Source organism: Asterias amurensis, chromosome 7, assembly GCF_032118995.1.
Source record: "Asterias amurensis chromosome 7, ASM3211899v1".
Lineage (NCBI taxonomy): Eukaryota > Metazoa > Echinodermata > Asteroidea > Forcipulatida > Asteriidae > Asterias > Asterias amurensis.
The window spans coordinates 4,851,651-4,876,484 of NC_092654.1; the positions used below are offsets into that span (position 1 = coordinate 4,851,651).

At 38.9% G+C, this 24,834-nt stretch overlaps 2 protein-coding genes across 2 annotated transcripts in view; both read left to right on the forward strand.

Annotated features, from left to right (window-relative positions):
- The first annotated feature begins 5,818 nt into the window (after window positions 1–5,818).
- On the forward strand, window positions 5,819–20,401 carry LOC139939750 (tryptophan 5-hydroxylase 1-like). The gene is made up of 11 exons (XM_071935849.1): window positions 5,819–6,057; window positions 7,960–8,083; window positions 9,165–9,241; window positions 12,239–12,306; window positions 14,050–14,246; window positions 14,795–14,930; window positions 15,151–15,220; window positions 16,426–16,482; window positions 17,970–18,065; window positions 18,817–18,953; window positions 19,663–20,401. Exons 2-11 carry the CDS (start codon window positions 8,050–8,052, stop codon window positions 19,748–19,750), a joined length of 960 nt encoding a protein of 319 aa, XP_071791950.1. The 5' UTR covers window positions 5,819–6,057; window positions 7,960–8,049; the 3' UTR covers window positions 19,751–20,401.
- A 2,660-nt stretch (window positions 20,402–23,061) lies between these two features.
- LOC139940133 (synaptotagmin-10-like) overlaps window positions 23,062–24,834 on the forward strand; it is a 139,561-nt gene continuing 137,788 nt past the window's right edge. Inside the window, exon 1 of the mRNA XM_071936386.1 lies at window positions 23,062–23,514. The gene's annotated coding sequence lies outside the window, so the exon portion shown is untranslated. The remainder of the gene's footprint in view (window positions 23,515–24,834) is intronic.

The window sequence follows — 24,834 nt, forward strand, 5'->3', positions numbered from 1 at the left end:
AATAAAAAGCGGTTCAGTTAAACATAAATAACTTTCTCTGGGTTTTGGGAAAATTATTCTGTCTTTTGTAAAATGTATTGACGAGTTAGTTGTGATATCGGATGAGTGTGTTTAATTTTAAAAAGTTTTATTATTGTAAGCCAAGTTGTTTCACCGCTCGTTCATTACAGGTTTTTGCATCGGAACATTTTGGTCGAGAGCTGATACATAGAAGTTATTTTACTCAAACCCAAAATCGTCAACAACTAAATGTTTGTTTGTATTTTGCTGCAGTCCTGGCGTCCCTTCCCATGTGGATTCAGTGTACGAATGTATGACACTGGGGTCGATTTCACAAAGAGTTAGGACTAGTCCTAACTTAGGACTAGTCCTAAGAGATATCAAAAACATACAGCTAGTCCTAAGTTAGGACTAGTAACTCGTCCTAACTCAAGATAAGACTAGTCCTAACTCTTTGTGAAATCCACCCCAGGACACCTTTGGTAATTGCCAAAGACCAGTATTCTGTATCTCAACATTTTTATGCACAAAATAACAAACCTGTGAAAATTTGAACTCATTTGGTCGTCGAAGTTGCGAGAGAATAATGGAAGAAAAAAACACTCGTGTCACACGAAGTTGTGTGCTTTCAGATGCTTGATTTCGGGACCTCAAAATCTAATTATGAGGTCAAATTCGAATATTTTAGTGGAAAATTACTTTTTTTCTGGAAAACTACGTTACTTGAGAGGGAGACGTTTCTCACAATGTTGTATCCTATCAACAGCTCTCCCTTGCTTGTTACGAAGTAAGTTTTTATGCTAACAATTATTTTGATTAATTACCACTAGTGTCCAATGCCTTTAAACATTAATTTGTTTATCACAATGTATTTGGTTATCTGATAAAAAAAAAAATAAAAAAAAATAGTAATAAATAAAGGATAGATATTCATGACCGTCGCGGCTATGAATATATAGTGAGCTCGGAGAACGCATTTTAAAAAATCCAATTCGGGAGTATTAAATACTCTAACAGACAAAAACTTTCATAAAACGGAGTAATAATGTTTTATTGTACCTACAAAAATTATTTCATAATTTTATGTATCCAAAAATAAGAAATATGAGACAAAAAACATTACCCTCTTTGTGCAGAAATAATGGTCTTCAAAAACGTCATCTTTTTAATATTTAACTAAATTGTGCAGAAGAATTTTATAGATGGACTGTTAGGTAAACTATTGATGTAGTCTTTCGCTGCATTCGTTATTTCCAAGGTAGCTCGAAACAGTCAAGTTCACCAAAAGAATCCGTCTTCGTCAGCGTGACCGTTCAGAATCGAGAAATCCGCCATGTCTCGCTTGTAAAATGAGAGCCCACACGTGATTGGTCAAAACATGGACCATGCTCAATGTCCTATGTAACTAGTGTAACCAATCAGCTGCTGTGTAAGGAAACTCCAGTCATTTGCCTAGCGTTTCCGTACACTTCAGTCATGTCTGGTTCCCTACTTCAAACGTTACACTGATTAATGCGGTGTTGGGTAAACATTGAGGTACCAGGCTTTTCAAAGGATTGTGCATTTGTCTAAAAGGGATTCGTTTAAAGAAGGTCTGCCGTACAATGGCTAAATCCATTAAAATTATTTTTTGAAGCTTTTTAATATGCCATTCCACCGAAAATAGTATTAGATATTCGCCATGGTTTATACCTTGATAAAAAAAACACTATTGCATTTCAAGGGTCCACCATTACTTGCCCATTTTCATGCTTTTATTCTGTGAGGATTGGTCAATTGTTAACAACATATTTTTTATTAAACACTGCAACATTCTTTTCTTATTTCATTTATTAATTTATTTATTTGATTCTTTCAGCTGCAGGAATGTCTCATGCAATTATCCACATTTTCCTTTACAGAGTCTTAATTATTTAAATAATTGTTTAATGCTAGGTCAGCTCAGAGAAAAATTACAAAAAAGTTGTTACAGGAACACCCAGGTATTAGGAGATCTGTAAACATATAAAGTGGAAATTATACTTTCTAATTCAACTAGTTTCTTATTTTCCCTATTATCTATAAATATCACAAGCAACTTGCAATACAACATTAAGTACTATTTTTGTCTGCCAATGATATTGATTAAAATAATGTAATTTATCTTGATGGGAACCCTGTAAAGCAATGATTGAACAATGCTTACTCTTTATCTTAAAGTTATTGTACAATACTATTGGCAAAGATCTTTTCGTTGAAAAGCTAACTGGTCGTTAAGTTCACATTTGAACTATATTTTCTGTCTCTGATCTGAAATGAAGGTTCACACTTCCTGCGAATGTGAATGCGATACCAATGTTGATATCAAAAGTTCACAAATAACTTGCAGAGGTTGAATTGTGCGAATATTGCATTGTGCAAATATCGCAATGAAAACAGAGTTGTGATGTAAAATTCAAGTAAAATCCATATCGAATTCACATTCGCAGTAAGTATGAACCAGGCTTAAGACTTTAAACTTTAAATTAAAAAAATATTCAGAAATATAAATTCACAAGCATGCAAAAGTTTCAACTCAATTCGGGGTCTGTTAGCTTGAGAAAAAACCAGCAAAACATTTCATTTAGTACGAGGTACTAAAGTATTGTAGCGGAAATGCATGTGACGGACATGTGACTGTTTAGGGTAGTCCATGTGGTTGCATGTGTTTGCTGTGTGGCTGGGCGACCGATGCAAGTAGGCGGAGCCTAGTGCTTGCAGTGACTCAGGCTGGCCTTGTACGCGTGCGCAGTGACTTGGGCTGGCATGGTGCGCGTGCGCAGTGATCAGGTGAGCGGGGTGCGCGTGCGCAGTTAGCGACCAAGGACCCCATGTGTGAAGAGGCAAGGCACCGGGGCTAGCGTGTAGAGGGCAGTAACGAGTCAGGTGTGTGTAGAGGAAGACCTCCAACCGGAGGTGCTGTGTAAATAGTTCGTGGATGGAGCGGGAGAGATCGTAAGTTAAGTTTTCTGTACAAAGTGTATATATTAGTTTGTTCATTGTTGCATATTGAGTTCATCCATACAATTTATTTGATAGGCCAGGGGTCTTTACAAGTTCATTCTTGCATTTGTATGTGATAGGCCAGGGGTCTTATACGTGTTTATTTTGTATTCTTATATGATAGGCCGGGGGTCTACGGAATTGTTATTGCATAAGTTGTTGAGTATTTCTAGGTGTATTTTCATGTAATTGTGTAATTGTGACACGCTAGTTGAGTGTATAGTTTCCGGTCGCAAATGCTTTGGCTTGTGACCAGGTAAAGAACACCTTCTGGTAGTGTAGGAATTAAGCTGGGTTTTCGTGGTTTTTGTGCTGCACTGGGAACGTGTAGAGGCACACTGTAAAAGCTTTTGGCTTGCAGTAAGTGTGAACACAGTTCGGGAAGTGTGGTTTGGTGTGGTTTTCTTTCGGGTATTTGTTGTTTTCTTGTATTGGTGGTTGTGCCCGATATTTAGTGCTCCGCAGTTGCACAAATATAAGGGTTTTCAGATATATAAAGTAAAAGTAAAAGCGAGGGTTACATGATTACAAAGTAGGTGTCATCAGGTTACAAAGTAGGTGTCATCAGGTTACAAAGTAGGCGTCATCAGGTTACATGGTTACTTTGGGTCTATCAAAAGGGTTACTTTGAGTTACTTTTGATAAAGCAAGGGGGTTACTTTGAATTACTTTTGATAAAGCAAAAGGGTTACTTTGAATTACTTTTGATAAAGCAAAAGGGTTACTTTGAATTACTTTCGTTAAAGCAAAGGGGTTACTTTGAATTACTTTTGATAAAGCAAAGGGGTTACTTTGAATTACTTTTGATAAAGCAAAGGGGTTACTTAGAGTGGCTTTGGGTCTAGCAAAGGGTTACTTTGAGTTACTTGGGATATATTAGAGGGTTACTTGTGGTTAGAGCAAGGGTATGTGTATTCATAGGGTATGCAGTAGTACTAATTTAAAGCGTTGTTGAGATGTATATTCATTGACCCTGAGAGAAAGGTGTTTAATAAACGAATCCCTGCCCAATTATGTATATGATTTGATTGAATATTGATTGTGCAATAAAGGATCTAGTGATCAGTTTTACCGACAGCCAATTTGTCAAGGTTTCTCTGCTTACGTGTAACTTGTGTTTGTGTACCTAACATAATTAGACTGATCATTACGCAATCGGCGGTATATTTCCTCCAAAACGGACCTCGTCTCACAGCCTTTAGACCCCTCGATGGTCTTTAAGCCTAGAGAATAGTTAGGCCAAGGATCAAATTGTAAATTGCCTGTAATAGTTGGCAATTGCCCGCCACAGTATCTTGTAAGAAGGTACGAAGTGTCAAAGGTACGAAGTGTCCAAGGTACGAAGAGTCCCATAGTCACTTCGTACCTTGCAAAGGTACGAAGCGTCCAGGGTACGAAGTGGCAAAGGTACGAAGTGTCCTGACACCTTTCATCTCGGAAGACTGTTATTTGACCCATCCAAGCCTAGCGATACCAACTACATCTCTGAGCACGGCATTCCCGAACAGTCATAATTACAACACCCCGTAGAAATCTGGCTGGGTTACAACATCAGGAAGAAACCAGTCAATGTTCAATTTCACGTTCTCCGACAAGTACTTTGTGACGGAATTATCCAAAAGCTAGAAACAACGGTAGGTCATCAAGGGTAGGCCTGAGGTTTGGAGGGAAAAAAAGTATCATAAGATTTTAATTTTACATTGTTTAGATCCCATCATATAGTTATTTAAAAAAAGCTTGACAGAAATAACCAGGCTAACTCTCATTGTATATGGACCTAAACTGGGGGCACTGTACTCCGTAGCACGCTAATATAAGGTTTGCGGTATAAACACATCCGGTTATTAAAAATTTAACTTTGTATAATAAGATGACAACTAACATGACTAAAGAAACAAATATATTAATGCAATAAAACAAAGTGCAAGTTGAAGACAAAAACTTGTGTATTGTAAATATCATGTCCAAAATAGCCTAGATACCGAACTGTGTAGTACGAGCATGGAGGGTCTATTTCTTCCTCCATGGTATAATTATAACAATGTTTAAAGTTAAACCAGGTCCCTATAGTACTACTTTCTGATATTTAAAAAAATGTTTTATAAATACATGCCACGACGACGACGACGAAAGACAAAACAACTAAACAGCAGCCCCAGAAAATCGTATTTACTGTGACGTCACGCAACAATGAGTGCCGCAACAACGGAGAAATTTGTGATTTCTCGTGAAATTACGAGGCCGAAAACACGACAACGGTTGAACGTGCAGAAGTGAATGTACCATCAATAGGACCAGAAACCCTTCGTCTACCATAATATCGACCTCATTTGTCTCCATTATGCTCGAAACAGTCAAGTTCACCAAAATGTGAGGCTATTCTTCGAAAAGTGTGAAAACTTAAGTACACTTCAGTTGAAAATATAAATGTCTTAGAGGGGTTAAATTCGGTAAAAATTGGGTTCTAAATCTTCGTTAGATTGTCGAGAAGGCTACTTACCCCACCATGTTGGTCTAACTCCGACGGAAATGTACTTCCCATCGGTTTGAAGGAGCAGTGTCGGAACGCTCGCATTTTCACGCGAAATCTCGAAGGGGTCCGAGGCCAGCTCTCGCTGCAAATGAAATCGAGCGCTATGCTTCATTATCGAGCACGGTGCGCACGGACTGGCCGCAATATGGTGCAAGTTGGCTGGTAAATGGGAAACAACTGAGAAAACAAAATCCGGAACAATTGGCAAATAAACTATATTATTCCGTCACCCACCTCTAAACGTTCGAGTACATAACCTGGTTTCCACGTGGACCAAATTGAGTATAATAAGCAGAGACAAACTGGTCGATCTATCGCTCGTCCATCACGACGGTTAACAACGAGACAAACTATTGAACGATTTGGCTGATATTAAATTGCCGCTCAAAACTGACGAGAGCCGTTGTTAGGTTGCCGCTCTTAACTGACGAAAGCCGTTCACTTGGAGACTCCGAATAGCACCGATAGGGTGTTTGTATGTTCACAACTCACTGGGCTATCAGGTAAGGTTTCTCAAAAACGAATTAAGTATTCTATTATTTTTCTCTGGTCATTCTTCTGATGACAAACTTTAAAATACCTCTTTTGTGAAAATAATGGTTTAGTTATGAACAGCTGTATACGACTCAATGTGGCTGCGTGATTGGGAAGATAAGTTTTCCTTGAGCAATGCGTGCCCAGCTGTTGTGTTTTATACTTTGAAGTGGTAGGCATGGGTTTTTCGATTCCTGGTGCTTTTTGAGTATTTTGAAAAATTGGATTGGTTTTTGCTTCCAAGGCAAAAATAATAGTGATCATCCGTGTTTATTATGATACCCGAATTTTGAATTTTTGCAAAATGTATTTAACTTGGCAAAATGTACCCAATTATTTCCTTGCCTGGTATTGTAGGTTTATTGTTATTCAACATTATAATTATAAATTTTTCCTTTTTCATTATTTACTCTGATTCTAGATTTAGTCCGTGTAACCCTAAAATCCAAACATTCGTACAAAAACAAATAATTGAACTTGCCTCCAGGTCTAGCCGACCGGACAATTCTTTCTTGCAAACCGAGTAACTTGGTCCTTGCTCTATCCAGGGCCCATTTTCATAGAGCTGCTAAACAGAAAAATTTGCTTAGCATGAAAATCCTTCCTTGATAAAACAGGATTACCAACCGAATTTCCATTTGTTGCATATTGCTTGTTTACTGGTATTCAGCTGTTGTTTGCTTAGCATGAAAATCACATGGAAATTCAGAAGCCAACATAAACCAATATAAAACAAATTATCGTAATAAAGACAATGCGGGCATGTATTTACACGATAAAGCCAGTACTTCACGCCAGTACTCTATTATCTCCCCCGGTTGTCACTTTTACCGAAGCTCATTTGTGTAAAATAGGCGCGCTCCTTTTTGGTGTAATTTTATGAAACATTTTGTTCAGAAAACAATAAATAGTGCGTTCTATTAAAATTGTTAGCACTGCATCCTGGAAGTTACATTGCGTCATTTGTAATGTGTAAAAAAATTGTCACTTATGTATGCTTGTAAGAAAGTAATGTAGTTTACTACTTCAGTTTTGAAGATGGCCTGATTTGTCAATGAGGAAATAATTTGCAAGCGGTTTAGTCAGTTGTGCGGCACCATAATGTAGCCCGAGCCCTAAATGTAGCCCGGACCTAAATGTAGCCCCAAACATGTACCTAAATGTAACCCGGACCAAAATGTAGCCCCAAACATGTACCTAAATGTAGCCCGGACCTAAATGTAGCCCCAAACATGTACCTAGATGTAGCCCGGACCTAAATGTAGCCCCAAACATGTACCTAAATGTAGCCCGGACCTAAATGTAGCCCCAAACCTGTACCTAAATGTAGCCCGGACCTAAATGTAGCCCCAAACATGTACCTCAATGTAGCCCGGACCTAAATGTAGCCCCAAACATGTACCAAAATGTACCCTGACCTAAAGGTAGCCCCAAACATGTACCTAAATGTAGCCCGGACCTAAATGTATCCCCAAACATGTACCTCAATGTAGCCCAGACCTAAATGTAGCCCCAAACATGTACCTCAATGTAGCCCGGACCTAAATGTAGCCCCAAACATGTACCAAAATGTACCCTGACCTAAAGGTAGCCCCAAACATGTACCTAGATGTAGCCCGGACCTAAATGTAGCCCCAAACATGTACCTAAATGTAGCCCGGACCTAAATGTAGCCCCAAACATGTACCTAAATGTAGCCCGGACCTAAATGTAGCCCCAAACATGTACCTAAATGTAGCCCGGACCTTAATGTAGCCCCAAACATGTGGTACATGTTTGGGGCTACATTTAGGTCGGGCTACATTATGGTGCCGCACAGTCGGTCTTTATCAGGTGTCATACTCATAAGTTTTGTTGTTGAATACTTTCAGATTAGATAAAGTTGAGGTGTTGATTCCGTGCTAGAAAGCAATATATCGCATTCCTTGGCAGTAACTTCACATGACACTTCACATGAGAGGATGGATCATTACGATGGATGTCAAACAACACCAGGTAAAACTAAAAACTATTCAAACAATAGAAACATGACATAAAGGATTGGTAAATATAACAAACACAAATTGTTTACTTTTATCAAACAAATTTTTTGACTATGAATGTTATAGAACAGTTTTGTCTGTGAAATTTCCCACCTGTTTTATGGTAACTGTGGCACTGGGCATACATAATGAGTCACATTATATTGTGTTATATGCGTTACCATGGCAGTCTTTACCACGAGTCTCGTTCAGATGTCATTATTTTCTCTTCCGTATCTTCTCGCTAGCAGCTAGCATGGCCCGATTTTCTAAAGCACTAAAACTTGGTTAGCTCCAAAAACGGTTGCTTAGCAAAAATAGACTACCAGCAAAACACCATTCAGATACCATTGCTGCGACTGGCACCCGGTCAAATTTGCTTAGCAGGGTTTTCTGCTTAACAACTTTATGAAATTGGGCCCCGGGCACAACCCTTCTCCTTGGTTTCATGTACTACTCCCAGTTACGACTACCCTAGGATGAAGACTTAAAGGCAGTGGACACTATTGGTAATTACTCAAAAGAGTCCTTTGATTGAGAGAGAGAGTCCTTTGATTTTCAGTCATATCGCCAAACATCAGAAAACTCCCCAACCTGTGCCGCTACATTTTGACGGCAGATAAATATGACAGAGGGACCTCTCGCACGAACACGAGACTTGAAACCACAAAAAGTAAAGTTTCGCATGAACAAAATAAAAATAAGTAAACAGCAAAACAGTAATTATTATCAAATTAAGTTATATTGCGATAAATTAAACATTACTATAAAGTGCAGGTACGCATAAAATAATATGGGGAAAAATAAACGAAAAATGCAATTGATTAGACCAAATTTAATTAAATTATAATGAAGTTCACTGTAGCATGAATTAGCTCCTTTTTAACACCAATGCGAATGAAATCTAAAATTAATTTAACTAAACTACAAAGGATGTACAACGCAAAACAAAAAGTGTTTCGTTTATAATATAGGTCATTTTGTTTGGTAAGCAACTTGCATCAGCTAAATCTATTTTCCCTTTTTTCTTCACCCCCCTCCCTTTTTTTTTTTAGACTATCCGACAAACTTCGCCGATTTGGATTATTGCTTGACGCGGGATGTATATGATGCTGTACATCCATCGGTAAAGGTTTGTGTATAATCTTGTTGATGACTTTCAAGACAGTGGACACTATTGGTAATTACTCAAAATAATTATTAGCATAAAACCTTACTTGAAAACAAGTAATTGGGAGCTGTTGATAGTATAAAACATTGTGAGAAACGGCTCCCTCTGAAGTAACTCATTTTTCGAGAAAGAAGTAATTTTACACGAATTTGATTTCGAGACCTCAGAATTAGAATTTGAGGTCTCGAAACCAAGCATCTGAAAGCACACAACTTCGTGTGACAAGGGTGTTTTTTCTTTCATTATTATCTATTTTTTATTTATTTATTTATTTCTTCTTTACCCTGGGGAAACCTCTCAGTGAAACACTGTTTTTCAGAGGTGCCCAGCAACTACATACACATTAAAATTTCAAAATTGTATTAATATAAAAATATGTTTATAAAAACATTAATTAATGTTAAAGATAGACAAACAGCCAAATTTAAATAAAGACTATGGATAGTTATACCACAACACTCAACAGCACAAAAACTTTATAACACGCAAAATACAATATAGACAATGCTTACAATTCTGGTCCAGCCAGGGAAAATCGAATTTTTGTATTGAACCTTAAAATTTGCTACAGTGCATGGCAAAGGATTTTTCAGTGTAAGGGGGAGTTGGTTGAATGAGTTGACCCAACGAGCAGAAAATTTACATTTACCTGAGTTGGTTTTAAGTAGAGGGGAACTAAAATACCTTGTGAGCCAGATCAGGTGCTGTATGAGTGGGCAGTGGCGGCCTAATTAAAAACAGTATAAAGTTGAGGAGCAGTGTAGAAGTAAGACTTTTATACACTAAAATGTTTTAGTGAAAATTTCTCCTAGCACTTAAAGACTCCCAGCCAAGAGTCGATGACCGATTGAGCTCAAATTTTCACAGGTTTGTTATTTTATACATATGTTGAGATACACCAAGTGAGAAGACTGGTCTTTGACAAATACCAATAGTATCCAGTACCTTTAAAGATTCGTCACTCTTAAATTGTTTATGATCTTGTTGATAACTTAAAGGCAGTGGACACTATTGGTATATTGTTACCGACCAGTCTTCACAGTTGGTGTATCTCAACATATGCATAAAATAACAAACCTGTGAAAATTTGAGCTCAATTGGTCGTCGAAAATGCGAGATAATAATGAAAGAAAAAACACCCTTGACACAGGAAGTTGTGTGCGTTTAGATGGTTGATTTTGAGACCTCAAGCTCTAAATCTGAGGTCTCGAAATCAAATTTGTGGAAAATTACTTCTTTCTCAAAAATTATGGCACTTCAGAGGGAGCCGTTTCTCACAAGTTTTATACCATCTTCCTCTCCCCATCACTCGTTACCAAGTAAGGTTTTACGCTAATAATTATTTTGAGTAATTACCAGTAGTGTCCACTGCCTCTAATCATCATGTATATGAATTAAGGTTGACCAAGTGTTGGATGTAGCCCTCTCCTAGTATAAGTGCCCTTCCTTTATTGTGTACAGTACATCATGCAGTCTCAGCCATCCATCTTCTTTGTATGCCTCTTTCCCTTTTTTCCTGACTTTGTGACTGGTTAACATGTTCACATTCTTGCAATTAGAAGCCCAGTCAATAATCAGCCAAACGAGACAACATTCTTGCAATTAAAGCCCAGTCTCATATCGGCTAAACGAGTCAACATTCTTGCAATTAAAGCCCAGTCACATATCGGCTGAACGATTTAACATTCTTGCAAGTAAAGCCCAGTCAATAATCTGCCAAACGAGGCAATATTCTTGCAAATAAAGCCCAGTCAAACAAAAATCGGCCAACGGGTCAACATTCTGGCTAGTAAAGCCCAGTCACGAATCAGCCAAACGAGTCAACATCCCTGCAATTAAAGCCTAGTTAATAATAATCAGCAAAACGAGTCAATATTCTGGAAATTAAAGCCCAGTATCAGCCAGATGAGTCAACACACTGGCAAGTAAAAGACCAGCCAATAAACGACCAAACGTAGCATTGCTTTTATTTCTCTCAATGGAGTACCTCGAGCGATAAATCTGTTCTTTATTTTTGTTTAAGGCAATGCCCGATTTGCCCTGAAAGAACTTTTAATAAAAATATATTTTACGAAACGAATTTTGAAGAGTGATGTTGTTTTAAAACAAAAACCATGGGCCTATTCACAAGAGTTTGAATTTATTATTCCACGTCTAAACATGCACAAAATATATGCACAATTGTTTGTACTAGACCGATGTACGTTAGATTGATAGGATTCCGACATTTAAACTACCACCTATCATCTGCGGATATTTTCTTGTAATACCTTCAAGGCACTGGAAACTGTTGGTTTTTGAGACAGAATTTGTTTTGGTAATTACTCAAAATAATTGTTAGCATAAAAACTTACTTGGTATTGAACAATGGAGCGCTGTTGATAGTATAACATAATGTGAAAAACGGCTCCTTCTGAAGTAACGTAGTATTTGAGAAAGAAGTAAATTCTCACTAGAATTGAAATCGAGACCCCAGTTGAGGTCTCGAACTCAAGCATCTCAAACCAAAAGGGTGTTTTTCATTCATTTTTCTCTCGCAACTTCGACGATCAATATTGAGTTCAAATTTTCACAGGTTTGTTATTATTTTAAGCATAATGTTGAGATACACCAAGTGAGAAGACTGGTTTTGACAATAACAAAAGGTGTCCAGTGCCTTTAAATGAACTGAGCTCGTAAATTTATTGAATCTAAACACAACGCCATTGGAAATAAAATACACAAATTAGACGCATGACCGACTTTGAACCGTTTCCTATTGTATATTTTTAGCAAATTAAATCCTTGGGTTTGGGTGGGGTTCTTTTCCCTTAAAAGATGAATGACAGCGTTTCGTACCTTACATTTAAAATGGCAAAAGATAAACCCTTTGATCGTAAGAAATGATCAACACATACTTTGATCTTGGTATGGGTATTTGTCTAAGTTCAGGGTATTTCTTTGAAATTCTCCATTTAGGGGTCGGAAGACGCAAACTTTCTAAACTTTCGACAAAAGTGTTTGACGGCTACGAAAACTTATAAACTGTGAGTATCAAAACTGCTATGAATATCCAGTAGGATTTGTAATAGTGTATCGCAAATCTTACTAGATTAAATCTCCATCGCAAATCGTATATGATGAACTCTTCATGGACCAACGTCTATTTTGCCTCTCCCAGATGATAAAAATGTGTCAAATTAAGTTTCTTCTGATTTATGTGTATCGTATCAATCAGAAGAAATTTAGGTGGCAAAGTCCAAGACAAAATTCACCCCCACACATATCACCTTATGTCAAGTTGCCAAATTATGATGTTGATTACATTCCCAACAAAATACGAAAGATTATTTTTGAGACCTCTTAATACCTTTACAATTTAAAACTCTTTTGATCATTAAAAGGCATTAGACAATATTGGTAATTACTCAAAATAAAAACATACAACCTGACTTGGTAACGATTAACATGGAGAGGTTGATAGTATAAACCATTGTGGGAAACCGCTCCCTCTGAAGTAGTGTAGTTTTCGAGAAAGAAGTAATTTTCCACGAATTTGATTTCGAGACCTCAAATTAAGAATTTCAGGCCTCGAAATCAAGCATCTAAAAGTACACAACTTTGTGTGACAAGGGTGTTTTTTTCTTTCATTATTATCTCGCAACTTTGACGACCGATTGACGGAACTCAATTTTCACAGGTTTGTTATTGTATATGCATATTTTGAGATACACCAACTGTGAAGGCTTGTCTTTGACAACTACCAATAGTGTCCATGGCTTTAACGTGCTTATGTATTGAAATATTCTGTTAAAGACCTTGGACACATATTGGTAATTGTCAAAGACCAGTCTCATCACTTGGTGTATCTCAACATGTGCATAAAATAACAAACCTGATAATAATGGAAAAAAGCACCTTGTCACACGAAGTTGTGTGCTTTCAGATGCTTGATTTCGAGACCTCAAATTCTAAATCTGAGGTCTCGAAATCAAATTCGCGGAAATTATTTCTTTCTCGAAAAATACGTCACTTCAGAGAGAGCCGTTTCTCACAATGTTTTATACTACCCACCTCTCCCCATTACTCGTTACCAAGTAAGGTTTTATGCTAATAATTATTTTGAGTAATTACCAATAGTGTCCACTGCCTTTAATGCCGTGTCACGAGAGGACAGGCAACCAGTCCCACGCAATCTCCAATAAGAAAACCTTTCCACCTTTCAGTTTACTCGTAGTTTTTTCTTCGGAGTTACAGTTAAAATAATGTACATTGTGCTGCCGAAGTGTTCATTTTGCTTGCAGTTCAGTTGGTTGCCTCTAGAGAACGCTTGGTGGCAGCAGACTTACCAGGTAAAATACATTGTTCTCGGTAATTTGCGCATGCTGAGAACTACGTAAACAATGGACATTTACCTGGGTCCAATTTCAACACGCTGCTAAGCACACAAGTTTGCTTAGCATGAAATTTCGTCCTTGATCAAAACAGGATTACCAACCATATTTCCATTTTTTGCATATTGCTTGTTACTTGTATTCAGCTGTTGTTTGTTTATCCTCAAAACCACGTGGAAATTTGGTTGGTAATTTTGTTTTTATCGAGGCCAAAATTTCATGCTATGCAAATTGTTGTGCTTAGCAGCGCTATGAAATTGGCCCATGGTAAGCAGGCTGCCACCTAGCGTTCAAAAGTCTCATAGTGTCCTATGTACACGCGGTCTTTGGGATTGCATGGAGTTATCGAACGATGTCTGTATTTAAATGTGTACCTTTGTTTCATACATTCTTTAGAGGTACCCCGGTTCCACGAATGGTATACCCGGATTTCCAGCGGCAGACGTGGTCGAAGGTGTTCACCAGACTAACCGAGTTGTACCCGATACACGCCTGCACGAAATTCAACCAGTTGTTCTCACCTTTTGTTGAAGCGTGTGGCATAGACGCTGACCACATACCAGATATTGAGACAGTGTCAAGTTATCTCCAAAGTAAATAAACTAGTACTCAATTATTACTAACAAACCGACAGAAATTGACAGCAAACACACCAGCATTAAGACAATTTTAGAAATTTATCAATCAGTTTCCGATCTCTCTCGGTTGCGAGAAACTGTTGTACGACATGTCATGTGTATAATGGGTCCGTTCGTTTAGCTTCCCAGGGTCTACCCGCGGTGCTCGCTCGGGTGAGCCCCTGACAAGAGCTAAACGAACGACCACTCACCGCTTTGTAGTGACGTCACGCACCTGGGACCAGCCCCCCGAGAGACCCACTCCACAAGCAGGGTACTTGGGGTTGACCCGGGTGAGCCCCTGGAATTACGTCACAGCTATTCGAACGCACCGGGGGCAGTCGAGGGTCGACCCAGGGAAGCTAAACGGACGCACCCAACATTTTCACTCAACATTTCTCGTCCATGCAAAATTACGTTTCTTCCGAATGTATGTGGTTGTAGTCTTGAACATTAATATTCCAATAACTTTCCTTTCTTTTCTGCTTATGCTTATACAAAAAATCTCCGACTTTCACTTTCAGGGAGAACCAGTTTTCGACTCCGACCGGTTTCCACATTCATTGAGTCACGTGATTTCTTGGCCGCGTTGGCGTTTCGTGTGTTTTGTTGCTCCCAGTTCATACGTCATGATGACGCATCTTTTTTCACAAGCGAACCGTAAGTTTTAGGTTTTACTTCTCGCCTTAATTTTGACAAAGATGGGGCATTTGATTTTATATATTTCGTTGAGATTATTTTTTTTAATGTTTTTTATTTTTTATTTCAAGTGTTTTATTTCAGATATTTTGATCTCAGACTTGGGATTCATTGTTAAAAATACTGGAAAACTGCTACATCGTTTTGTATTAATAATCATGTTTACTTCATCACTAAACAGTGACATCGTTCATGATGTACTTGGACACGCAGTACTGTTATGCGACCCCGACTTTGCCCAGTTCTCACAGGTAAATATGTTTCGGTTAGAATAATATGATGGGTCAAGTTTCATGACTCTACTAATGTAAGTACCGAAGAATAAATTGTGATCACATTACTAAGTATTAGTGTCTTTGTTTTACTGCTAGCTGTGAAATCTTGGCGCAAGCCCTGGTTTAGCTCTGTTGCATAGGGCTGAATATATCGCTGTAGGAAGAGACATGGAACTTGTTGCTGGTTCATATAAATAAGAAATGATAACCTCACAGTTTTGTTACAATGATATTCATGAAAAGGTTGAAAAATGTCAATTTTCCGTAGAGGTGTCATTTTTTTCGTGAGACTTTGTCAAATTCAAGGCTGGTGACGTTAAAAACAAAACATGGTTTATGTTTTGACGCAAATAACACATTTTATTTTGACTTAGTGCAACAACACAATACGACTTACTTAATAAACTTTTTTTTATTTGGACCACGTACAAAAATATAGCATAATGTTTTTTTTTCAAAGCTTTTTTACCTAACTTTTAAAACTGATTTTCACAGGTAAAAATTACAATTCTTCTGAAAAACTGATGGACGGAACAAAAGCAAAGTTCATTATTGTGAAATCCTTTGTAATTGATTCTGAGGTCACAATCCCTTTAATTTGAGGTCAAATGATGCTGCGAAAACTAGTCCAAACTTTGAGTGTGCTCCGTTTTACCATCAAACACGTGCCACACACCACGCCGGAAAATAGATTATTTATTATATCAACCTTGTTCATTTTGTCGCAGTGACACTCGTTGTGTGGGATCAGTAAATATACTTGATCGGACAGGAAATGCGGCGCTAAAAATAAATCAATCGAATTGATTTTCCTTTTACTATAAAACGGAAATATAATATTTTACTACGAAATCAGCTTAAACCATTCACGATGTCTTGAGCGCAATTTTAAATGTACATGTGCTTCTATACGAAAATGAGTCTTTTATTTGCTCAATGGTGTATATCCCCCCCCCCCTCCATTTGTGTCTTCATTTTGCTTTGAGGTTTTGATTGCGGGGAATACCTATATCACATTTAGAAACAAATTAATGGTGCATTAGCTATTAGTTAGCTTGAAACCCACGTAAAAACATACTCTAAATTTTGAAGGGCATTATTTTGTATGAGCAAAATAAAAAGTATTGTGGAATTGATATCAATATGTAAGACACCCTGTTTTTGTTTTTCCCAATCTGAAGGATATGGGACTCGCCTCGCTGGGTGCATCGGACACTATCTTGGATAAAATATCATCGGTAAAGTTTCCTTATGTCATTTTTTTTATAATGTCTTTAATAAGCCACATTGTTGCCCACAGTGGTCTACAGCTTGGTCCAAGCGAAAGCGAAGCGAATTAACGTGACGCAAAAATCCTTGCACCCGTCGCTTTCGCAATGGGACACTTTAGAACACTAGGTGGCAGCAGACTTACCAGGTTAATTCCCATTGTTGATTTAGGGCATGAGCGCGCATTACCAAAAACGATGGATTTACCTGGTAAGTCTGCTGCCAACTAGCGTCACAATTCCCCTTATGGCTTAATCGTATTCAGGATTATTATGGAGCTTTCGATTCGGGACGGGATGAGGAAGGGGACTGTACAAAATTCTAAGAATACATTTTTCCCCAGGAAAGATGGGGCCACTTGGCGTGTTTCACCTACTTTCTCTCACGTGGTGCAATTCCAACCAAGCATGCACTAAGTGGTGGTGTGAACAAAGACGGAAGAAGACGGAACGTAGCTTGGAGCTGGCATGGAGATACAGTACATAGGCCCTACAATAGAGGGTGCTCTAGACAAGCTTGGTTGGTTGCGGTCGTGAAAGGGATAAGGGATTACTAAAGGAACAGAAAAATCGATCGGCGCATGCGCCAAACTGAAATCTCCGTCATGCAGAGTTTGAGAACGATTTCGAGGTGAAAACAATAACGTCCGGCATTTACGCACACGGCCAAGTGGCGTCTTTTATACACGTTGTTAAGGTTGATTCAAGTCCCGTTCTCGTGCGAGATGAACCCTAATCCGACGTCAAAAGTAGCTACCGTGGTCCCGAGAATGGCACGACGTTGGGGGATGTCAGCCTTGCAAAAGTTGTCTTTTGTTTAGGGGATGGATCTTGAAATAGAAGAACCATAACGGATCTGTGACTTGAGTCAATTATGGGTGCGTTCGTTTAGCTTCCCTGGGTCGACCCCGGTGTGTGGCGGTTTTTTTTACATGACGAACGTGTTCAGATAATTACCCACGTTCGTCCTGGAAAAAAAAAATCGCCACACACCGGGGTCGACCCAGGGAAGCTAAACGAACGCACCCTATATGTCACCATGCGGTCCACAACATACAGAACGGGTGCTCTCAAGCGTGAGCATCCGGACCACAGCGTTATGCTACCTTCCGTCTTGAAGCCCTACCGTCACGTATCGAAAGTCCCGTATTCCCTATTCTGATGGTGAGTACGCATACTGGACCTTTCCTTCAAGTGAACTTTAGACAGACCCGGATAGGCTTTCGAAAAAGGCCCGCTAGTCGAAGCCAAAGCTGAATTGGGCCATGATCATTTTTACATAGCCACCTTTTATTGAGTACAAATGATGATACTTTGTGCCGATAATCCTGTTACAAACACAAGTTTACGTTCTGCACCAAGTTGTGTACGTCATGCTTGATAAAGGGCGTTATTCTTGCTGTCAATCTTTAAGATTTGCAGATTTGTTATAGATTGATTTCTCCTTGCTTTTCTAGATCTATTCGAGTACGATTGAAGCAGGGCTGTGCATGGAGGGGAGCGACATCAAGGCTTTTGGTGCTCTGCTCTTGTCGGGTGCTGCAGAACTGCAGGTAATAATGCAATTATCATGACGGTGTCAACATTTTTGTTTCCTAATAATTTGAAATTGTTGAGGACATTTCCTTAGCAGAACACTCGTTAGCGAATATTTTTTAGATCAGCAAAAAATAAGTTGCAATTTTGGGATGAAACGACAGTTGTTATTTTGGTCAATAATTGTGCTCGCCAATCTTCAATAAGGGAGTCAATGTGTGATGAAGAGGTTTTCAACTAGTGGTTTAAACCCGCCGAGGCCTGGCTCTTGATAATTTTACCGAGACGAAGTCGAGGTACCAGGCCTCGGCGGGTTTAAACCACTAGTTGAAAACCGATTCAACACACTTTGATTCACATTCATAAATATCTTTTCTGTCAAAAAACATCAACACTTTTTGGTCAAAAAACAAAATAAATGCAAAAATTATAATTTTCAATGATTTCTTTCAACACAACACCCCTCCAGCTATGAAATGGTAAGGCCCTCAGGTAAACAACTCCCATTTTTCAACACTTTTTACTGGTGTTATATCAGCCGTTCAAACACCCCCACGTAATGCCCTCTCGACCAATGAGAATGGATAAACTGTCTTATGTATTTATGAATCTTCAATAACTTATACAACCTTGCACCGTCTTTGTTCAACTATTTGTTCTGCTTAACGTTGACCCTATGCGATAGACATCGTAACCTATTATCCCTTCTACTGTAAGTTCTTAGTTTGAATGTCACAAAAACTCACAAACTTTACTCTCTGCATACAGCATGTCTTCGCCGATCAGGTAATAGGACGCCCTCTTGTGGCAAAGGAAGCCGGCTTTATGCCTGCCATCGACTTGTCCAAGTACCAGGACGTGTATTATGTGGCTGAGAGTTTGGGAGATGCCCAGCATGTAGCCAGGTGAGTTTAATCTGAAAGCCAGGGTACCAGGGAAGCTTGTGGCTCCAGAATGCGTAGGCCGTGTCCGAAACGGCGACTTCGGTTACAGCTCCCCCTAGATCGTGCGCGTCTGCCTATTCTTCATTACTGACAGACTCGCTGATCTATAGCCGTAGCTGCAGCCGAAGTCGCCGTTTCGGAAACGGCTTAAAGAAACTGGACACTACTTTTGGTAATTGTCAAAGACCCGCAGTCTTCTCACTTGGTGTATCTCAACATATGCATAAAATAACAAACCTGTGAAACTTTGAGCTAACTTTGGTCGTCGAAGTTGCGAGATACCGGTAACTATGAAAGAACAAAACATCCATGTCACACAAAGTTGTTTGCTTTCAAATGCTTGATTTATAGACCTCAGATTCTAAATCTGAGGTCTCGAAATCAAAGTCGTGGAAAATTTCTTCTTTCTCGAAAAACTACATCACTTCAGAGGGATCTGTTTCTCACAATGTTTTATTGTATCAACTTCTCCCCATTATTCGTAATCAAGACATATTTTTATGATAATAATTATTTTGAGTAATTACCAATAGTGTCCACTGCCATTAACTCTTAGCCTGAGACAGATCCGGGTTCGTATTCTAAGCCACACCAGCAGTTTGTTAACCATGTCTCCTATAAAAAAAATTATAGTCAGTCTTAACAAACTGAATCTTTCATGCTTTCACAGGGTCTTCGTGAATGGGCTTACAGGAAGGTTGAACTTGAAATATAACCCGGAGAGTAACGTTATCGAACGGCTGGACGCGAAGTGGTAATCTGTTGTGAGACATTCAATGTTTGGCACAAGTGAATTGTATATAAAATTATCGAGATAAATGGAAGTTTTCATTTTGTTTAGGCCTATAAACCACTTGTTTCTTTAAAACTCAGTTCGTTGAAAGTACATTTTGCTTTAAAAATTAAACAACATTTAAATAATTTATTATGTCCAGGATGAAATAAGAAACTCTAAATTCCTTTCTTTGAAATGAAACACCCAACTGTAAGTTATTTTCCGCAAAATGCAATTCACAACTCTAAAATTCCTTCCTCAAGATGAAATTCACAACTCTAAAATTCCTTCCTCAAGTTGAAATTCACAACTCTAACACAATTTTTTTTGTAACTGTGGAACTTCCTTAAAGACACTGAACACATTTGGTAATTTTCATCGTCTCACTTGGTGTATCTCAACATACGCATAAAATACCAAATCTGTAAAAATTTGAACTCAATTGGTTGTTGAAGTTGTGAGATAATAATGGAAGAAAAAACACATTTGTCGCACAAGGTGTATGCTTTTAGATGCTTGAATTTGAGACCTATTGAGGTCTCGAATTAAATTCAAATAACTATTTTAGTGAGAAAGTACGTCTTTCTAAAAACGAGGGAGCCATTTCTCACAATGTTTTATACTATCAACAACTCTCCATTGATCGTTACCAAGTAAGTTTTTATGCTAACAATTATTTTGAGTAATTACCATTAGTGTCCGGTTCCTTTAAACCCCCCCCCCCCCAAAAAAAAAAAAAAAAAAAAAAAAAATAATAATAATAATTAATTTTACCAAATGAAACTTTGCTTCATCGACCTTCTAGTGATAAGGAACAATTGTTTCAGGGTATTGGTAGCTTTCTTTTTTTACGTTTGAGGCAATTTATTGTATCAATTTTTAGTCCAACATTATAGAGCAAGTTCGATCAGGGTACACTCGTCGACTAGTGGTTAGTTCGTGACGTACGAAGCGCATGCGCGCTTAAATAAAAATGCGAACGACTCTAGTCGTTTTCTAGCGACCGTATGTGAAAAAGATGACCGAGAACCATAGCGCTATGCCTGAACACATAAAAAGTCCATACTCACTTCTTTTCAGTTATTTTAAGAATAACTGGTCCTCTCTGCCTGCAGCACAATGTGATATGACGCTATCGGTAACCAACGATGCGACCAACCTGGACCAGCCTCGAGTGGATGGTCGCGAATAGTTGACTAGACTTGTCCAACTATCGTTGACTAACGCGGGTTCGATCAGAGTTAGTCACACTATGGTTAACTATGGTCGTTGATCGAACTTGCTCATAGATGTTGAGCACCCTCAGTGAAAGGGTTTAAATTGGCGCCCTCTGTTGTTCTGCTGTATGATGATTGAAATGACGCAAAGGCACTAGATCGATATAGAAGCAGCCATCTGTATCGATCTGAATACAAACAACTGTTTCATTACCTCTATAAAGTCTGCATTATTTATGATATTAATTAAGCAGTTACTCTAATTGTATATAAGGGGAGTAAGGACCAATGAATAAAGGGGAATCATCCTTTGGTGTTCCAATTTAATCGACGGATGAATGCAAACTCCCGAAAAACCATTCCCTTTAATTAAATTGGCAAATTGTTGTTGGTTTTGGTTGTGGTGGTGGTGGTGGATGCACACATAATGTTTTTTCAATTGGCAACGGGGCGAACAAGTGACGGTGCGAGGTGCTTTTATCTTGATAAGAGACGATTAAATAGATGCACAAAGAATATTTTTCAATTTGAAAATTTGTTTGTTTTCATGAATATTATTCTTTTTTGGATGGGTGTGTTTGGGAATATTCTTTGCTGTACGTTTTTTTTTTTTAATGAAATCTTAGAAGTGTCAATCAACAGTATAGATAGAACCCTAATCGGCAAAAAATATTTGTTGTGGACGATATGGTATCGTATTATAATGAAAAATGTATTGTAATTGTTAGTTTAGAATTCAACATTACTATTTGCTTTAAAATGTACAAAATCATCATTGATACAATAGGAAGAGTTTCAAAAATATTTCTGGAATAAAATGAAAACAGTTTAAAAGGTAAATAGTATAGGCGAGTTAAACGTATACTATAAAGAGTAAATCACGTTTAAATTTTCTTTGTAAATTGTTATTGTGCTACCTGTCCGGAACAATAGTTGAATCAGTACGAAATGACGGGGTGTAATTGGGGATAGGCCCTTCCCATGTAACTACCCGCTTAACTATCATATGTAAGGGTGGGTGGGCGTGACCGTGTGTGGGCGGATGAGATGGGGCGAGGTGACCTTATACACGCAATCTCACGGGTCGGGTTTATGGGGTCCTTCGCTTGTTGTTTTATTATTATCTTTTCTAAATAATCAATTGTGAAGTCCATTGTAAAATACCCAACAAGGGAACTGCCGTAAAGCTCACGCCAACTTTCAACTTTGGGGGCGTTCGTTTAGCTTCCCTGTGACGAACCCAGCCCCCAGAGTGCCCTGGAGTGGGTCACCCGAGGTGCGACGTCACCACGAGAGGGCGAGTGTTATCGTGAAACACTGGGTGCGTTCGTTTAGCTTCCCTGGGTCTACCCCGCGGTGCTCACTCGGGTGAGCCCCTGACAAGAGCTTAACTAACGATCACTTACCGCTGTCGTATTGACGTCATGCACCTGGGGCCAGCCCCCAAGTGACCCACTCCACAAGCAGGTCATCGGGGGCTGACCCAGGTGTGAGCCACTGGAATGACGTCTGAGCTATTCGAACGCACCGGTCGACCCATGGAAGCTAAACGAACGCACCCAATGCTACCCTAGACCTTATCGCAAATACTCGGTACGCGCAAAATAGACGTGGAATGGGGTGCATACTGGTCTAATGCTAGCTATCAAATTTGATCACTAGCTAGACCAGCATGCACCTCATTCGACAGAGGATTTGTTCAGAAAGGAAAACGATATAACAACAATAGCATAAGGTTGCGTGACCGGGCGAGTGAGTGCCACCTTATTGTCTTCCTCGATGTCCACGGTCCACATCCCTCAAAGAACGGTCGTGTGTAGACTGGCAATTTCACTTGTATCATCAAGATCCCAAAGGGTGATCAGTTTGAGCCCATTTTTTGGTTAGATTAACTGCATTCTATGGATAGCTTATGGCTTGAGAGAGGACAATACATTAATAAAGATCACAATTACTAAAGAAGGCCTGACTACAAAGGCTTTTAAGCGTCATTTCGGTTTGCTCGGCACACGGGAACGCATTGAAGCAACAATTCCCACTGAGCATAAAATTGCCGGTGTATGTGTGTGTGTGTGTGCAGAGTGTTTGCATGCATACACTGAACACAAGGGAGGCCGTACACCGCATCGTCATCTTTTGCAGTGTGTCACCTAGCGATCCCACATCCCAAGCACAGGGCTCCGCTCACAGCATCACAATTCACTAGCGGCTGAGACTTTATATGCTATCGCCAGAACGTCATTAATTTTTCAAGCGCTAATGTTCGACCCTCAGCAGATCATCAGAAGGGATTTCTTGCACCGCGTGGAGCTGTTCCACTCTCGAGGAGGTTCTCTAAGAAGTGAGGTACTCGCCGTTTCTCTAGTCCCGTGGAATATTTTGTGAGCTAGAATTACACTTGGACAAGCAAGTTGTCATTTTATATAAAAGAGGGATACTACAATGGCGTTGACAATTCACGGCTGGCATCTGATGTAGCTGGACCTATTCTGTGGATAGAAAGATAAATCGAAGCTGACAGCGGTGGAAGGTAAGCCGTTTGGGTAATGGTATTTAGATGTAGGGGATTAAACCTATAATCGAACGCCTTTGGTCGAAGGAGGGAATCAAATTATTAATGCCTTGAATTGACTCAACTGAAATAATTGATAGTGATATCTCTGATCCCGTGTGTTACCATGTTTTTCATGCCCGGTGCAGGTGATGCGCTAAAGCGCGTTTATGCACCACACGTATAGGAAAATGTAAATTAAAAGCTGTGCTTACATTGAAAGAGTTAAAGCGGCAGAATTAAAGATCAAAAAGCAAAACTGTCGACTTCTAAATCTGTGAAGACACTGGACACTATTGGTTATTGTCAGAAACCAGTCTCCTCACTTGGTGTATCTCAACATATGCACAAAATAACAAACCTGAAACAAATTTGAACTCAATTGGTAGTCGACGTTGCGAGATGATAATGGAAGAAAAAAAAAAAACACTTTTCACACGAAGTTGTGTGCGCTCAGATGCTTGATTTCGGGACCTCAACATCTTATTCTAAAGTTTGGAAATCAAATCCAAATATTTTTGTGGAAATTTCTTTCTTTCTCGAAAACTACTACTTTAGAGTGAGCCATTTCTCACAATGTTTAAAACTATCAACAGCTCTCCGTTGCTTGTTACCAAGTAGGCCTAGGTTTTATGCTAACAATTATTTTGAGTAATTACCAATAGTGTCCAGTGCCTTTAAAGCCATTGTACACGTTTGGTAATTGTCAAAGACCAGTCTTCTCACTTGGTGTATTCCATCATAAGCATAAAATAACAAGCCTGTGAAAATTTTTGCTAAATCGGTCATCGAAGTTGCGAGAAAATGATGACAGAAAAAACACCCTTGTTGGACGAATTTGTGTGCTTTCAGATAGGAATAAAAGACTTCTTAGTGAGAAATTACCTCTTTCTCAAAAACTACGTTACTTCAGAGGGAGTCGTTTACCACAATGTTTTATAATATCAACAGCTCTCCAATGCTTGTTACCAAGTCAACTTTTAAGTTAATAATTGTTTTGAGTAAATTACCAAACGTGTACCTTCCCTTTAAGTTAACTTTTTTTAACACGATTCAAGTGTCAATCGACTTGAATCAACTGAAACGCCGCCATCTGTGAGAAGATTGCCCTCGGGCGAATTTATTGTGAATCGCAGGCTATTAAGGAAACATGTCGTCAAATCATTATTTAAAAACAAAACTCGACACCGGGCAGGCTGTGGGTTTTGATAGGGACGATTGCTTCATACTGACTCAGCAATAAAAGATGCATACGATAGTAGAACGGCAAATGTTGACATCCTTACACATCACACTACT

What these genes read in the sequence shown, in the direction of transcription:
- LOC139939750 (XM_071935849.1), top strand. Translation starts at nt 8,050, where the DNA reads ATGGATCATTACGATGGATGTCAAACAACACCAG. An exon ending in TGGATGTCAAACAACACCAG is followed by an intron (nt 8,084 to 9,164) that starts GTAAAACTAAAA and finishes TTTTTTTTTTAG; the next exon opens with ACTATCCGACAAACTTCGCC. An exon ending in GATGCCCAGCATGTAGCCAG is followed by an intron (nt 18,954 to 19,662) that starts GTGAGTTTAATC and finishes ATGCTTTCACAG; the next exon opens with GGTCTTCGTGAATGGGCTTA.